The sequence below is a fragment of the Rhagoletis zephyria genome, unplaced genomic scaffold (genome assembly GCF_001687245.7).
Source record: "Rhagoletis zephyria isolate East Lansing unplaced genomic scaffold, Rhagoletis_zephyria_1.1 Rzeph_scaffold_00015, whole genome shotgun sequence".
NCBI lineage: Eukaryota > Metazoa > Arthropoda > Insecta > Diptera > Tephritidae > Rhagoletis > Rhagoletis zephyria.
The window spans coordinates 907,628-923,646 of record NW_016157099.1 but is presented as its reverse complement, the minus strand read 5'-3'; the positions used below and the strand labels follow the sequence as shown (position 1 = coordinate 923,646).

At 33.3% G+C, this 16,019-nt stretch overlaps 1 protein-coding gene across 6 annotated transcripts in view; it reads left to right on the top strand.

Moving 5' to 3' along the window:
- Positions 1–16,019, top strand: part of Naprt (nicotinate phosphoribosyltransferase) — a 51,480-nt gene that overhangs the window by 15,989 nt on the left and 19,472 nt on the right. For 4 of the 6 annotated variants that reach the window (XM_017612558.1, XM_017612575.1, XM_017612600.1 and 1 more), the window contains 7 exons: positions 8,932–9,102; positions 9,443–9,569; positions 11,080–11,163; positions 11,243–11,370; positions 14,293–14,433; positions 14,512–14,683; positions 15,057–15,401. In XM_017612558.1, the coding sequence (XP_017468047.1) occupies positions 8,932–9,102; positions 9,443–9,569; positions 11,080–11,163; positions 11,243–11,370; positions 14,293–14,433; positions 14,512–14,683; positions 15,057–15,401 (1,168 nt within the window). Of the gene's footprint in view, positions 1–8,437; positions 8,647–8,931; positions 9,103–9,442; positions 9,570–11,079; positions 11,164–11,242; positions 11,371–14,292; positions 14,434–14,511; positions 14,684–15,056; positions 15,402–16,019 lie in introns of those variants that run through there. The other 2 variants (XM_017612566.1, XM_017612594.1) reach the window with 2 other exon arrangements.

Here is a 16,019-nt window from a genome sequence, read left to right as displayed (position 1 = left end):
CACATTTTGAGTACAAAAATTTCAACCCTGATACAACAAATAGTATTAGTACTGAATGATATTGACAGATTGCATTCCCATAAACGTCCAATCATACATGATTGAGTTCTTTTTTTGCATTCACATTCTCTATGTGAATGGGTGTCAACCATTCCATAACACACTACATATTTTGTGTTTACAATTTGTAACCAATCTCAAGAGTGGTTGTTAAATTTTTTAAATCAAACAACGATGAAACGAAAAAAATGAGAATGCACACTCAATTGATTCAATCATTACACAGCTCTGCCCACAATTTCTTGGTGGTTACAAAATCCCCAAAATACAAAATCCCCAAAGTTTCGAAAAAATGATATTACCGATCATATAAAAAATAGCGCAAGCCGACTCTTACCTTTGCTATGATTCGTACTTACATAACCCCGTTTACAAGATTCAAGTATTTGAAGGCAATTCTTGTTCACTATATTTTGAGTTTTCTATTTGCTTTTATATGGTTCAATTTTGTTTGAATTCAAGTTTTTCGTTCTCTACATGGGAAACGACGAAAATGTCGAAGGCAAATCAAGAAACTTGAAACGATGATCAAAATATAGTAAGGTAGAACCGCTGAGAGTCACTTTTAAAATTCTTGATGTTTCCAAACAATTTAATTTTTAAATTTACTCACAAACTCACACACACATTTTCATTTTCAATCTCAAGCATTAACAATTTCGTACAATTTCAATTTTTTATTTTCACTTTTATATGATTTTAAAATGTTGGCAAACTAAAAAAAAAAAATCATGGCCGACAAACTGAGAGAACGGTTATACCTTGCTATGTTTTTATCATGCTTGAAACGCCTTGACGGTACAGAAGAATGTGTACTCTTCCCTTTTCTTTCTTCCACTGGCAAGCAGAATTAATCTCGATTTATTTCCTGTCAATTGGCTATCTTATAAAACATTTTAAAGGCAAATTTTCAAATAAGATAGTGTAAAATCAATATATGTAAATCCTTGTTTTCGTTCTTATTACTTCGCCTGGTACAATAGCTCTGATCCAATACTTTTCGTGAAAAATCCTGTAAAACTGTCAAACAGCAAAATTACTCTCTGAAGTGAGAGTAAAAAGTGAGTAACAACAAAAAGTCCGGGAACAAAAAACCATTTTTCCTGTAAAAACGTCAACCAGTGATTGCTTGACACTTTTCATGATTTTACCAGAAGAAAAAGTTCGGGTAAAATCTTGCAACTTCATTCTCTACACAACTCTCCAAAAGTCGCTCTCATTTACAGGATATTGGAGGATTTTGGAGTACGGGAACATTTTTCCTGCAACTTCCTGCAAGTTCGTGTAAAATCCTGTAAGTTCATGGAGTACTGGATCAGAGGTAATTTCACCATAACAGGAACCGTGTAAATCATACATATTTTAAATTTATGGCAATATTTATATATATATATTTATATATATTTATGTACATATGTACATACATATGAGGCCATAAATGCCAGAGGAGCCTATCTAAAAAAAAAATGAGTTATATGAGAAAGAAGGATCTATAAAAACTAAGACCGCATTTAGTTTACTAAAAAAGTTCAAATGCACCTACGTGATGCTACATTTTATAGTGGCTGCATTTCTTTATTCATTCTGAACGTTTGGAATAAACTTTTTTGTTTATTTATTCTTTAGAACGTTCCTGATGATATGTTGACGTATATTTCAAACGTATTCTGTTTATTCCGGCTGTGAAATGGGATTATCCGGAATGTATAAAGAAACGCAGCCAGTAATAGAAAACTAAAAGGGCGCGCCTCTGGCTATTACCGTTTCGATTCTAGTAATGCATTTAAGATGCACCCCAACTTTTTTTGAAATGTCAGCCTCATATATACAATGCACATAGAACTTGCATCGTTACGTTATCACTAATTATTTCGCTATTTGCTCTTATAATATATTTGAGATCTTTATCCTACAATATTACTGTTTGCAATTAAAATTTGTATTTGTCCTTTCATCTTTTGCTTTAAACTATTTTGATGAAGAAATATTGTAATTTTCCATTTATGGTTTATGTTAATGTCTTGAACAATGAAGTTTGTGTTTATGTAAACTCATGCAAAATAGGTTCCTAAGTTATTACGATGTATTACATTTTCCTTATTTTTCATTTACCTAATAGATATGTATGTATTTGTGAATTCATCATACAATTTGTTTTCAATTTTAATTTGAGAAATAATGTCGAATGTCACACAGAAATTTTGTGTTTGGGGATTTTGATTTGGGGATTTTAATTTGGATTGGATTGATTTTAGAGATATTGTGGTACACCATTGGAAAAACAATCAATTCAGCACAATGAGTTGCCAGCGAATATCCCACCGATAAGATAAAATGAAGTGTCAACGAAACAAAAGTGAGAAGAGCAGGAGCAATAATACCGGCAATATTATTACGTTAAAATATATACATATGTTCTTGTTCAATTCAAAATAGAGCTGAACGAATGTGTTTGCGCCACAAAAAAGGTTTATAGAGCCACGTTATATTTCGGAAATACCCCATATCTAGCAACTCTAAGACGTGAATTTTTTCTTGAGAGCCACCAAGGCGCATCCATATAAGTAAAAGTCCCATGTATTTTGTTATTGATTTTTGGTACATTAGGATGTCAAAATGAAAGAAAATAGGAGATAATTTTCACCATTTCGTTATGTTTACATCCTGTAGTTAAACCATTGTGTCTTCGATGACATTCCGCTGTATTAGTGTAGAGACAATAAGTAAGAAAATCTATGTTCTGGCGAAGCCGAACATTAAATACCCGGCGCAAGTATTAAATATATGTGTTTCGCCTTTCCGAAAGCTACCGCTACATGGTAAGCCGCTGTATCAATTTTGAGTAAACTAGCGTCCTTAAATTTTGAAATATTGAAGTTTCAAGCATTTCTGAAATTTACTTTTATATGAAAAGCCTCCGTAATTTTAGTCCGATTTCAATAATTTTCAACGTTTTGCTTCTATGTGGCAAGCATAATAACCACACCCGGGTTTGGTACAAATTTGTAGAACGGTTACCGAGATACATATATGTGATCATAGGTGGGCGGTGCCACGCCCATTTTCCAAAATTTTATCATAAACGTTTTTCTTGGTAAAGAATTGTTGCAAGCATCAATTTTGAATAAATTAGCTTTAATATTTACTGATTTATCGAAGATTTCGTATTTCTCTAAATTACCGTTATATGGGAAGTGGGCGTGGTTATTATCCGATTTTCGGCCATTTCATATGTTATACCCAGGCCAACAACTGTGCCAAGTTTGGAAGAAATTGGTGCAGCGGTTACCAAGATATACACATGTAACCATAAGCGGGCGTGGCTACGCCCATTTTCCAAAAATTTACAATATTCTTATTTTAAGTCTAAAACTTATTGTGAATATCAGTTTTGAGTGAATAATCTTCAGTATTTACTAAAATATATCAGTTTTCGTATTTCTGAAAATTACCGTTATATGGGAGGTAGGCGTGGTTATTGTCCGATTTTGCCCATTTTCAATACCATCCGTCCTAAAAGAAGTGCACGTACCAAGTTTCGTTACGATATCTAAATTTTTACTCGAGTTATCGTGTGCACAGACGGACGGACGGACAGACAGTCACCGCTTAATCGATTTCTCTTTTCATTCTGATCATTTATGTATGTATACATTTGTCTATACATATCTATCTCGATTCGTTTTGCCTGTTACAAACAACCGTTATGTGAACAAAGTTAATATACCCTTGTGCACAAGTGCGCTCGGGTATAAAAATATCTTATCAGCTGTTCAAGTAACACCACCTTGAATAGATGCGCCTTGAGAGCTGCAAACTGATTTAAGAAATTTTGATAGAAGAAAATTTCATTTCCATTTCTTGTGCGTCAATTTATATGTATGTATGTATGTATGTATGAATTTTTCGTTTTTCTTGAGAGCAGGACACAGCCCTTTAATCGTTATTTTAAATTGTTCTTAAATGTCAAGTTTTACATAATTTTAAAATAAAAATATATTTTTATTTAATTTCTACTAATGAAATTTTCATTTAATATTCAGAGTTTCGAAACACGTTAGCTTTTTTTGCTCAGAAATCCACATTTAAATCATGATACAAAAATAGAAGGTAGTTTCATTTATTGACATTCGTTGTTGTTGCCGACCACGTGACTTTTAACAAGTTTGTGACATTTAACTAAAATCATGCTACCAGATTCACTAGCAGCAACATTTTTGTTTCTTGAAAAAGGATAAAAAAACGTTTGAAGTACGTTGAAAAGCTCGAAAATAAACACCCCTATTCTGCAACTCTTTCGTATTCGGATTTTGCTACGAATCGTAGAAAGACTATGCTGCAATCCGAATCGTATTTTCGAACTTTCGAAATTCGTTACAATGGCATGCCTAAAAACGAACAAGTACGTCTTTTGTGTAATTTTGTACGAAAACAATTCTGTGTCGGAGGTGTGTTTGCAGGAAATACTAGCGGTGTTCATTTAAACAGATAAATTTGCGTTTCCCATATACGTACAATTTTATCCACTGCTTTATATAAAGGAGCAAAAAAGAATCTTTGTTGCCCCTTATCGAGAAACTTGGGTCCGGTTTAGTTATTTGTACAATGATATTCGGTTGTTGTGTCCAAGCGTATAACCCGAATCCAAAAACTTTAACATCACGTTTAATCAAAGGACTAAAATTTTATTTAAAATAAATGTTTCCAATTTCCGAGTACTAGCTTATTAATAAATTCGGTTTGAACTATGCACTTTTTTGCAAATTTCGACGTGGGTTCTGCGCAAAAATACTGTGGATGGCGTAGTCGGAGTGATATTCACAAGAAGTGTTGTATACCTTTGACATGCGGAAGCGCCTCTTCTCCGGCAACACAGAAAGGAGAATCCTACTTAGTAAGAGTTATAATCCCTAAGCGCGGCTGAAGGCAGAAGCAAATGCAACAGGTGGTGGACCTACCAAAGTGCATGTTTTCAATGGCTTGGAAGAAGCTGTTATTGCATTAACTGGATTGAGAACCAGTTCTTCAGGCATAGGAGTAGTTCTGGCTTGTAGATGACAGGGACATAGATGCGCCCATGGTTACTATGCTTGACAGCACTTCATGAGTGTTTTTTTTAAATTCCTTTCCACTTTGTTTTCCTTCATTTAGCTATCTTCGAAAAACAACTGATAGCTGGCAATGCTGCACATGTTTCCGCAATGGTTGCAGCATGTGGATTTTTCATTTTTGGTAGCGTAGTTAAGAATTACGAAATACGAAAATTAGGGTTCTAGAATAAGGGGGAAAGTCTTTTGCTAATGCAGTTTGATGACAAATTTCTGAATATTTTTAAACCTCTAAACGAGGTACCGTTATCCGTGGAAGAGAAAGGAGGTTGAGTTAAAATGATGCCATGCAACTTGGACTTTTTGGATTCTCGGAATTTTCTGATAAAGATGTGGTGCTGCTTAAAAATATGTATATATGCATGCACATAAGATGAAAAGTACTGCAGTTTCATTTTCTAAAATTTTTATTTATAGAAAAATGCATAGTAAAAGACAATTCGAAGACGGTTCGGTTATTTGTTAAATGATTTTGGGTTATCGTGTCCAAACGCGTGACCCGAATCAAAAAATTTTGACACATGCCGCTAGTCAGAGGATTAAGCTTTAATTTAAAACAAAGATTTCGGTTTGCATTTTTTTGTAAATTTGGAGATGGATTTTACGCAAAAATACTGTGGATTGTGAAAATGATAATTTTACTCTATTTCGAAATGGGCCCCGAGTGTCTGTAGAAAAGGCAGGGAGGCGAAGAATGACTTATCTGCAAGTTTATACTGCGCTCTTTCTAATGACTGGAGTTTTAGGTGCCACACTTCCCCCTCCGCTTCCTCCGAAATATCATTGCACAAATAACCGAACATTTCCCACGCAGAACAATTAAATCCTCTGATGTATTGTTTGATTCCTGTCAATGTGGCAAGGTAGCTCATAATTTTGTACAATTTATGAAACTTCAAAAACTTATTTTTTGTAAAATATTTTGGAATGAAACTACCTTCTTTTTGTATCATGCATTTAAATTATAAAAAAAAATATATTTAAATACATAAAATATTTTACCAACTTTTCTCTTTCTTAGGGCCGTCAACTTTTTTTTATGATTTATGTTTCTATGCTGTTTAGCTCGAAAAGTATCGTGCATTACCATCAACACATTCTCATTTTTGTGTAACATAACTAAACATTCTCATTTTAAGACTTTTTTTCCCTTTTTGGCTAGCACTGCTGTAAAGGCATACATAGCATACATTCAGGCGCCCGGTATTAGCAGTCGCGCCTAAACAGCAACACTGAATGTCTAACTTGACCGGGCTATAATCTGAGGTTTAAATTTTTTCTTTAATAATTTCAGGATTAAAAAATGTTGTTTCAAAAATTGATCACCGTAGAGGTTACGCGCAAAGTAAAAATTAATAATAATAATGAAATTATTTTGACACTTAAACTTTTGCTAAGTGTTTGGTCGAGTTTCTCCTCCAATTTGTGGTGTGTGTACTGATCAGAGATCGAAAATAACCGTCACCAAGTGTCTTGTATGGTGTTTACCACTGACACAAACACTCATCTCTCAAGCAAAGAGTGTTTCTCTCCGTTGTGGGTTATTTATCAACTGCTAAAACTTCCCTTAGGCAAATACACTTTGGCAGGGACCTTTATTTTTAAGTGTCTTAATTTGTGGGTTGTTGTAAGACTGAAAAAGAATAAGGGCCGTTTGCACCATGTCTAGTTAACGCTAACTGGAGGTACATCCTTCAGTTAAGCACGTTAACTGCTTTATCGATCACATGTTATATGATGGGTGTCGATAACGTCGATAAAGATGTTTAACTGGGAGTTAGAATTAACTAGACATGGTGCAAACGGCCCTTAGTGGGCGTACATAAGTGGAAGCAAAGCGTTAGGCATTTCTTTACACGACATATACGTACACATACATGTGCGAACATTTATGACAAAGAAGAGAGCGTGCACATTAATAATATGATACACTGAAAATAATCCCGAAAAATTCTTGAAAATTCCGATTTAGTCCCCAGCATACCGAAAATCCCAAAGTAGTCTCGAAAACCCCGAAATAGTCCAAAATTCCCGAAAATTCCGTAATAGTCTCGAAGATTCCGAAAATCCCGAAGAAGTCTCGAAAATTCCGAATTAGTCGCAAGGATCCCGAAAATCTCAAAGTAGTCTCGAAACCCCCGAAATAGTCCAAAAATTCCAAAGTAGTCCCGAAGATTCCCAAATATTAATTATTCCCAAAAATCCCGAATATTTGCGTAGAACTGGAAGTTGGAAGATACTTGCATATCTTATTTGCGTTGCATAACAAAAGTATTACTTAGATGAAAAATTATAAATGAAATTGATTCGCTCTACAAATCAAATCAAAAATTTCTATTTCTTATTTGGTTGACAGATCAAATCACTAATAAATTTCATTTTTTATTTGGTCAACAAACCAAATCACAAATCAAATATATTTCTTAATTGATAGCGGATTTTAAATCAATAAGGATTTAATATCACGCAACCCTGCAAACACTGAACATTCGAAATTTCGTAATCGGCTCGCGGCGTTATCTTAACCCAACCTAACCTGTACTTCTTTGAGCTATGAAATAGTTGGTACCATTACGTATGAGTAACATTATTTCCTGCTAATTTTTCATACAAAAAATCTTTGCGCATTTTCATTTGACCACTCAAGATATACCACTCAAGATTAAGTGGAACCACTTTGTTTCTTTTAGCTGAATAACGGTAAATTGCAAATATCTCGAAAACTTATACATATAGGGTATTCACAGTTTACTTCTAAAGTTAAAAGGTGGTAACTTTAACAAGATAACACACTCGAACTGTGAGCAACCCTTACGTTTAAATAAAGTATTAAGTTGATCAACAATACCACGCATTGCTAGACCGTTTGCCTTTCACGCGTTTGTGTTTAGAGAGCATCAACAAACCACATACATATTTCCCTCTATTCTCTCTTCTCTTTTTTATACTCAGCTAGCACAGCGCAAAAAAAAAAGAACCTTTGCCAGCTTCAGGCAGGCGCAAAGCGAGACTTATGTACAAGCAGCGCTGCGCCCAAAGCGAAATTCACGTATGTATGTACCAGCAGCGATAGATGCCAGTTTAACACAAAACATAAACATGAGACAAAGTCGAGTAATTTTACCCAAAAGTGTTATCTCAAATTAGTATGGGAACCAACAACAAACAAAGTTACCACATGGTAAAATGTTTTAAAGTTACCAGGTGGCAAAATTAACACAGTAGATAATATAGAACTGTGAGCACCCTAATAGAAAAAACAATAATAATACATAGGAATTGGATAGGGGCATTCGTGGAGCAAAAAAAACACCGTGTTATCAAATAACCTGAGCAGGGACAAGTAGTTTTGTTGGCAGTTGGTTTAGTACATCTTAAAATACCGTTCGCAAAAGCAAAAAAAAACGGCTTTATTGTTTGGATCGTATAATACTGTTTTTAATCCTAAAATGATTTAAAACGGGAGGACTACTAATGGGTAAGCAGTTTGTGTGGAAATGGTCCATGTAGTATAATCAAAACTAATATATAATTCTGAATTTCATAATATTTAGATATGCACGATTACTAACATACTACTTACAATATAGTATATATTAGACTATCCTCCTCCCTACGGCTAAAAAGCACAAATACGGAGAGTATGCATATCACAATTTGCAAAAATTTTTCCCATATATTCTTGGGACAGTCTAGTATATGTATGTATATTTACATACATATGTATGTATGTATGTAAATATAATGTTATACACTTTTTCAGATTTGTACCAAATAACAATGGCATATGCTTACTGGAAGTCTGGTAAAACTGAGGACCAAGCAGTATTTGATTTGTTTTTTCGCACGAATCCGTTTCATGGAGAGTTTACCATTTTTGCTGGATTGGAGGAATGCCTAAAATTTTTAGACAGCTTTCACTATTCAGATAGCGGTAAGTTGTATACAATGTATATATCGTTACCTTAATATAGAAAGGCCCTAACTCATTTTCTTTCGGAATCCAGCTTTATTTAGAAGTCGGCTGATTACTTCTTAACCTTCTAATAGAATTAAAAACAATTCTAGCAAAATTAAATTACATACAACCTTTAATAAAAAAAGCGTTTGAAATAAATTCGCAACTAAAAAAGTGTACTTTTGATTAGCTTTTAAAACTACTATGTGAAGAAATAAAAATATTAGATAGGGCCCTTCTATATTAAGGTAACGATATGTATTTTCTTTGCTATTGCATAAATGAGAAATTATTTTCCGTATTATTTCTCTCTCAGATATTGAATACCTCAGGCAAACATTACCCGAGGGAGTAGAGAATGACTTTTTTAACTACTTAGCTAGTTTAACAGCAAAAGATGTTACTTTATATGCCATTGATGAGGGCACAGTAGCATTCCCCAGGTAAATTTTTTTTTAATTATCATTTTTATCTGAATGCAGCTGATATAAATTAAGTGTGGAATGAAAATGTAGAGTCGTAAGATAAAGCAAGATTTGTTAAAAGGTAATTTTGAATTCAAATCACATATGTATGTATGTATGTATATAGAGGCCATTTTAAGAAGTGATTAACTTATAAATATGCAAAGATTGACTAAAAAGCCAAATTTGATTATAACATTTTAAAAGCATACTCACTCCTTACCAAGGCGAGTTCATAAAAGCGGTAGTTCCAAAACAAAAACATACATTTATTTTGATTTTGCTTTCGGTAAATAAAGGTCAAATTGCAGCTATTCTTCACTCAAGGAAAGGGACAGAAAATTTCCAAACCCTCAATTTCTCACTCACTCATCATTTGTTTACTGAGGCAAATCAAATCAGCTGTTCTAGCAACACCACCTTATATAAATTCGCCTTGCTCTTAACATTCACAAAGTTGAAGTGTCGTTTATTTCGAAATATGATTTTAATGATCAAAATCGACTTTTACTTTGTTTACAATAATGGACCAATAATCCAAAAAGTACTTTGCTTTTGCTATAAATTGTCATGATATAAAAATACGAGTATTTTTCTTGGGAGCTGCAAACTGGTTAAACAAATTGTGCTAGAAGAAAATTTCTTTTCCATTTCTTGTGCGTCATTTTATATACATTTCGTTTTTCTTGAGAGCTGTCCTAAACTATGACTAGTATTTTAAGATTTTTATTTTACGGTACATTTTAGCTGATATAATTCAGATTAAGTCTTCTTCATCATATTTGCGATCTGATCGAAACCTGTTGTCATAGCCTTTATGGTTATAGTTACGAATCAATTTCAAGTTCATAGGTTTACTTTTTCATCTTCTTCTAAGCAATATTCATAGATGGAATTTTCCACTACAAACAAAAACAAAGCTTTTGCTAACGAAATGAAATTTTTGCTGCTAAAATTATTATAATTGTAAAAGTATTCCAAAAACTAATGCGGCATAAATATGCGTACATATATAATATTAATTTTCTGTACATATAACAGACCCAAGAGATTTTGAAACTTTTACTCGAAAATGCGGCTTTTAAATATATATATGCTGGAGGATACACCTCTGTACAAAAAGTCAAAGCTATATCTCTAAAATTACGAGATTTGTTAACATTATTAGATCAGTTCTGTAAGCATTTTCTATGCAAATTTAAACAGCTTTTTGTGTCTCCTTAAAATTTCAATCTAGTCAAAAAGATCTTTCGCGTTGATGGTGACGATGTCATCAGCCTTAAAGGCGCTTATCTTTTAAACGCTGAATAAGACGTATGTACTTGCAAATAACAAGTATACGTAAATTCATATTTATGGGCTTATACAAGTGCGGAAATTTTAGTAACAGCATATAAGTATTTGCCATACCATGTATTTTATATTTTTATCGACATATGTATGTATGCATTTACATATGTTTGTTGATGTTTTGTATTTTATGACATAGAGTACCTATTATCAAAGTGGAAGGCCCGTTGATAATTGTGCAGTTACTAGAGACAACTTTGTTGACGTTGGTAAATTATGCCAGGTATTGTATTTATTTATATATTTGCCTTACAAGTTACATACTGTACAAATATATTTAATCGTGCGCTATTTAATTTCAGTTTAATGGCAACGAATGCGGCACGTTATCGCATGGTGGCAGGCAAACATGTTAAACTGTTGGAATTCGGCTTACGACGCGCTCAAGGACCCGATGGTGGGCTATCAGCTTCAAAATATTCCTACACAGGTAATTTCGTAGAAATGTAATAAACAAATATGAGATCGAAGGTTAATACATAGACCACGGATAGTGTTTAGGATTTATTTTTGCCTCCAAATGTTTTGCATCGAAATGGTTCGAAAGTGAAAATTTGTTGGCAACTTTTTACATATTAAAGCATCGCATGCTTATTGCTTATAATCAATTAAAAATACTATTCTGTGGATTCGCCATCTATGCGAGTGCCTCATTGATTTAAATGCTCAAACCATTTGCTCTGTGTAAAAGTTTTTTTGCCAGCTACTTTATGATGTGTTTGCATGCAATCACTTTAATGTGTTACTCTTTGACAGGGCATGAGTCAGACATGAAGTAACACTTTCTTATGCATACACTATACAAAGGATAGTTATACATATTGTACGTACATATATACTTTCATATACATTTATACAGAGGTATCATGATTTCATGCATACATAAGGATGTAATTTTATGTATAGTATATACATATGCATATACATGCATGCATACATATGCATGTAAGAACGGAGTGTGTGTGAACAATTATTGTTTTAGAACAATGCTCAAGGCAATAAAAAGCGAAAAGTGTCTGGGGATTTCCTTCAAAAACATTTATGTATGCGCGTGGAAATGGTATTTGTTAAGGTAAGGTTGTTAGGTGTATTCATGTACCATTCCGTGCCAACCCATTCTTTTAGGCCTGACGTAAACAAGCCGAGAAGGATTAGCTTGCACAATAATACCAGAAATTCAAATGCTATTGCAACACTTTTACGCTGAGGCAACTGTTAATTTTGAAGCGAAAATTTTCACACAAAAACACACATTCCTTAATGAAGAAATGCGGTGCACATATGTATGTATGTATATTCCTTTACTTATGTACTTTAAGTGAAAAGTTAAGCGTTTTTGTGCTGAAACTAATATTTTTGATAAGAATGCGCAAGGTAGTTTGAATGCGTAGAATTAATTATAATAGATTGGCGCTTACACCACACGTTAGTGTTTGACCGAGCTTTTCCTCCGGTTTGTGGCGTGCGCCTGAATGTTGTCACACAAAAGGGCAGGTCCTACAGTTTTACGCCGACTCCAAACGGCGATTGTATTTTTATGAGAAGCTGTTTTTCATAGCTGAAATACACTCGGAGGGTTGCCTTTGCCTGCCGAGGGGCAACCGCTATTAGAAAAACCCTTTTTTTTTTACCAGATCGTTGAATTTATAGCAGTAAATGGTGAACAAATTAAACATAAATTTTCAGATCATTGACAGCTGTTGGGAACCTTAAAGTGTCCAAAATAACGGTAAGGAAAGTCTAAAAGGAAGTACTATACTTCTTCTGCCTAAAATAAGAAACCAACCCTGAATTGATGGATGTAACTGGATTTCCATACCATGGATTAGGCCTTGCCTGTATTTAAATTGTGCGCCTCATCGTATCTTAATTTCATATTTTTCATCCAAAGAACATAATCCAGAAAAACAAAATGAATATGAACGGAATCGAAGAAATTAAGTGTACTTGAAGCTAACCTTTTCTGCTATAAATATTTTCCAGGATTTCATAGTTCGTATAATATACGCCTTTGTAAAGTCAAACCTTAACCTTTTTCGAAATCGTTTGCTTTCGTAACTGATCTAAATCTACGTCTTCAAACAGTGTTGGCACTAATCGATACATTTTTTAATCAATTAGTTAATTCGATTAAATTCAATCCGATTACAGTTAATCATGATCAATTTTAATCTGATTAAATAGTTAATCGTAACCGCGATTAAAAAAATAAATTTTTAATCATTAACCCTTAATTTGATTAAGTCGGTTTGGTGTTTAATTAATTTATGATGGAATTTTCCTGTGCACACAAGGCCAGTTAATCGGGTATGGCAAAGTCGGTTTTCCTAAGACGTTTAACAAACTAGGTTTTAATATCCTTCTGCACATGTGCGCTGGGTTGTAAAAGTTCCCAGTTCATATATTACTAATAACAATAATTATATTTTTTTATATTATGTGCTTTTTATAAGCGTAAAACAAAAAATAATTACTATAACTGGTTTTTGGTTTGAAATTCGTATTTTCCATTAATTGGATTAACGATTAAAAAAATTTAATCATTAATCGTACAGTTGATTACGATTAATTAATTTTAATCGTCAATCCCGATTAACGTTTTAATCGTTAATCAGATTAACATTTTCCCAACACTGGTGGAAAGTCACCATCGATCCCATAACTGAAAAACAATTTATTCAATGTCAAATTGGTTTTTTTGAATTTTTCCGCCAAACTTTAAAGTTTATCACAAAGGTGTAGATCATGCTGAAATTTGCACTTTATTGTACTAGAAATTAATGGGGTACAAATTCTAAAAATTATTAATAAAAAGTTTGCTATTGTTGTGAAATTTTTTAATTTTTTCTACAAAGTTCGAAAAGTGGATTTATATGGTATTATATAGTTAACAATACATAATAAAAAAAATAATAAACATTACTAAAAGAAAAGAAAGATTGTCAAAATTGGTGAAAATGTCGTGTCGCTATTTTTTCACGTTACTGTATGTATGTATATGCACTTTAGATATCGTTTTGTATCAACGACTTATAAATTTATACTCCTTCTGTGCATTGAAAAATGAAAAAAAAATCGTAAAAGTGCAGTATTTCGAAACAAAAACAGCAGTTTCCATTTTGGGAACCGAAAAAAAGGATAATACTGCAAAACATAGTATAGATACGAGCATTAGGTTCGCAAAAGCAAACAAAAATAAAAAGGAGTTGGTGGTTTATTATTAATATACACACTTGTATGTTATCCTGTTTTTCAAAAATAATAATAATAAAATATGCTGGGACTTTATCAGACTGAGAATATTTAAACTTTTTTTATGCTTTCTCAATAAACGTTAATATTTGTAATCAAGGTGGTTTCGATGGTACCTCCAATGTGCTGGCAGGAAAACTTTTCAACATACCAGTCAAGGGCACTCATGCGCACGCTTACATAACTTCATTTTCTGGTATTGGCGAGTTAAAGACACGTTTGTTACGGCATAAGACGACAGGTATGTTTAAGTGCCGAGTTTGTAATTAGTAAACACGGCCAGTTTTTAAAATATGGGCAAATATGTTTGAACACACAGGCATTACCGGTGACCTACTGGATCATGCAGTGCGACATCGTCAGGCGTTGGCAAATGTACTCGATGTGTCACAAGAAGAGTCGAGCGAAGGCGAGTTGGCCGCCATGGTGTCCTATGCAATAGCGTTTCCCGATGGATTTATGGCGCTAGTCGATACGTATGATGTTAAGAGGTATTTCGCTTCTAGGCAGATTCTCTCGGAACGACAATTTTTTCCTAATTTTGTTGTTTATCTATATTTAATTGATAATATTTTGTACTTTAGTTTTGTAAGATACTATCTCGAGTGTGTCACATATACTCACTCAAAAAAAAAAACAGCAATTCATTCATTATAAGTTGCACGCGTGCATTCATATATGCACTCTTAAAACACTTCATACATACGTATGCATGTATGTATATGTACATGGCTATGTACATACATACATACTTTCATATGTGTTTGACGTAATTTTGTTTTGTCCCGCTATGTATGTATTTCTGTGTGTAGCTTAATTAGTTTGCAACAAACGAATGCAAATATAACCAAATGTATTTAACAGCAAAGTTCAACCTACGAAATCAAATAGTGAAGACAGCGCAAAAGATTACAAAACGCCAAACAAATTAACTAAATTAAATGGCCAAAATCTTCAGGCGGCGGCTAATGGATATGGTGCTTCTAAGAACTTTCAAGTCAAAAAAGAAAGTCAAAATACTACTACGATTCGAAGATCATTTGCTGAGGCAAGTTCACCATTGAGTTCAAGCCGTAAAGCTAACGTCACCATTCGAAACAAAACTTCCCAACAACCACCGATTGAGTGTCATATTTCTATGTTGAACCAATCTTTATCTTCATCACCTCCAAACGCGTATCTGTCAAAATATGTCGAGAAGTCATTCAGGTAAATCATTTTAGGTTTATTAAACACTACAAGATTTTTTAAAAATGTACATACATATGTAGCTAAGAGTGAAAAGTTGCTATGCCCACTTATGAAAAAAAATATACATATTAATGTAGGAAACAAGATACATAAATGTATGTAGCTAAGAGTGAAAAGTTGCTATGCCCACATATGAAAAAAAAACTTCTTAATGTAGGAAACAAGTTAAAATGCATCGTTTCCTGAAAGAAACTAATTTATATATACATATGTATATAGTACTCGATTAAATTTAGTGATACCTTAATTTGCTAAGTTCCATGTAGAAAAAAAAATTTGGTAACTCAAAGAAATATATACAGACTCGTCATTAAAGTAGTCCATTCCGATTCGTATGGAGTTTTATTTTGACGTAACTTTGGGACATCCAGATAATTATTGTTCAAGCAAATGTCTAAGTGTTGTTTTCTCATGTAGGTTTTAAAATTTATCTGCCCATCAAACAAATTTTTTCAGAACAAAATTTGCGTATAAAGGGCAGACAAAAACAATTTAAAACCTACTTGAGAAAACGGCCCTAAAAAAATACACTTGGAAAGGTAAAGTTTTGACAAATACTTGAAAAACAGACTCCGG